This window comes from Branchiostoma floridae, chromosome 7 (genome assembly GCF_000003815.2).
Source record: "Branchiostoma floridae strain S238N-H82 chromosome 7, Bfl_VNyyK, whole genome shotgun sequence".
Taxonomy (NCBI): Eukaryota; Metazoa; Chordata; class Leptocardii; order Amphioxiformes; family Branchiostomatidae; genus Branchiostoma; species Branchiostoma floridae.
Window position 1 is genome coordinate 18,567,685 of NC_049985.1, and position 1,161 is coordinate 18,568,845.

General features: G+C 49.6%; 1 protein-coding gene across 1 annotated transcript in view; it reads left to right on the forward strand.

Annotated features, from left to right (window-relative positions):
• LOC118420130 (kelch repeat and BTB domain-containing protein 8-like) overlaps positions 1–1,161 on the forward strand; it is an 11,014-nt gene that overhangs the window by 6,030 nt on the left and 3,823 nt on the right. Inside the window, exon 6 of the mRNA XM_035826834.1 lies at positions 378–959. Within this exon, the coding sequence (XP_035682727.1) occupies positions 378–959 (582 nt within the window). The remainder of the gene's footprint in view (positions 1–377; positions 960–1,161) is intronic.

Sequence of the window (1,161 nt, forward strand, 5' to 3'; positions counted from 1 at the left end):
ACCTAACGCGGCTAACCTTATTTGCAGAGTTTCGCTTTAATGAAGCGCGGTCTGACAGTGGGTCGACCCACTGGACAGAGCCAAATGGAAGCGGAGTGTGAAGACTGGCCGACTGCTGCCTACCCCTGCGTCAGGGAACCCAGCAGCAGTATAATCTAACCATGGATAGTGAAGCACATTTCCTTGAGGATATATCAGATTAGATTAGATTACTAGTAGATAGATGGCATCAGTGCTATGGCCTGTGTTACACACTCTCCTGCTTTTGGGGCCTGATTGGGCCTCCTTCCTGAGAGCTTGTGGCCATACACCTCTAAGTCTAGAGAGACCATTTTTCACTCCAGTGTTTTTGACAGTTTGTAATGTATTTTATCCAGGAGAGACGAGCTTGTCTTCATGAACCCACGGGAAGGGAAGTACATCATCTGCAATTACGTTCCCGGAGACCTTCACTATGGCAGGGTCATGACAGTCACCAGTGATAATGACATTTACCTACTGAGTAGAGAGGGAGACGTGGGCATTGATCGGCTCTCACTGTTCAAGTACAACCATGCAGAAAATGGGTGGGAACCTGCTGATATGTCTGCAGAATCTGGCTTGGTAAGGCCAGTAGGTGGTTGGTCCCAGTGTGATGAGCTCATTTTGGAAATTGATGGAAGTTTCTACCTTGTGGTTGCAATGATAGGAGAGAGCCCGGTGGTTGAGATGAGAAAGTATGATTGGCACAGGAACCAGTGGCAGGAGTGTTCGCGGCTACACCTAAACACCTCACAACGCGGTCCCCACCTGTATTTCCTCTCAAACACGGAAGTGCATTGCTATGACCCGAGCCAGGACCGTTGGAGTGAGCGGTCCCCACCAAAACTCATTCCTGAAATCTGTTCAACTGCAGCCATGGGAACCGAGATTTTCTGCACAGATCTTGACTTCACCCAGACCATGGTGTACAACACAGTGTCAGACAGCTGGCAGGAACTGCAGGGCTGGCCAGACCCAGGAAACCGTGATGTTCGTAGATTTTGTATTCCCAGGCTTTTCGTACTGGAGAACCAGCTGCACATTTTGTTTGAGGCCCATAAACGGCATGGATGGTCATCAGGAGAATACCTGGTATATGTGTACGACAGGTCTGCTGGTGCCTGGAGAGACTTGGAGGCC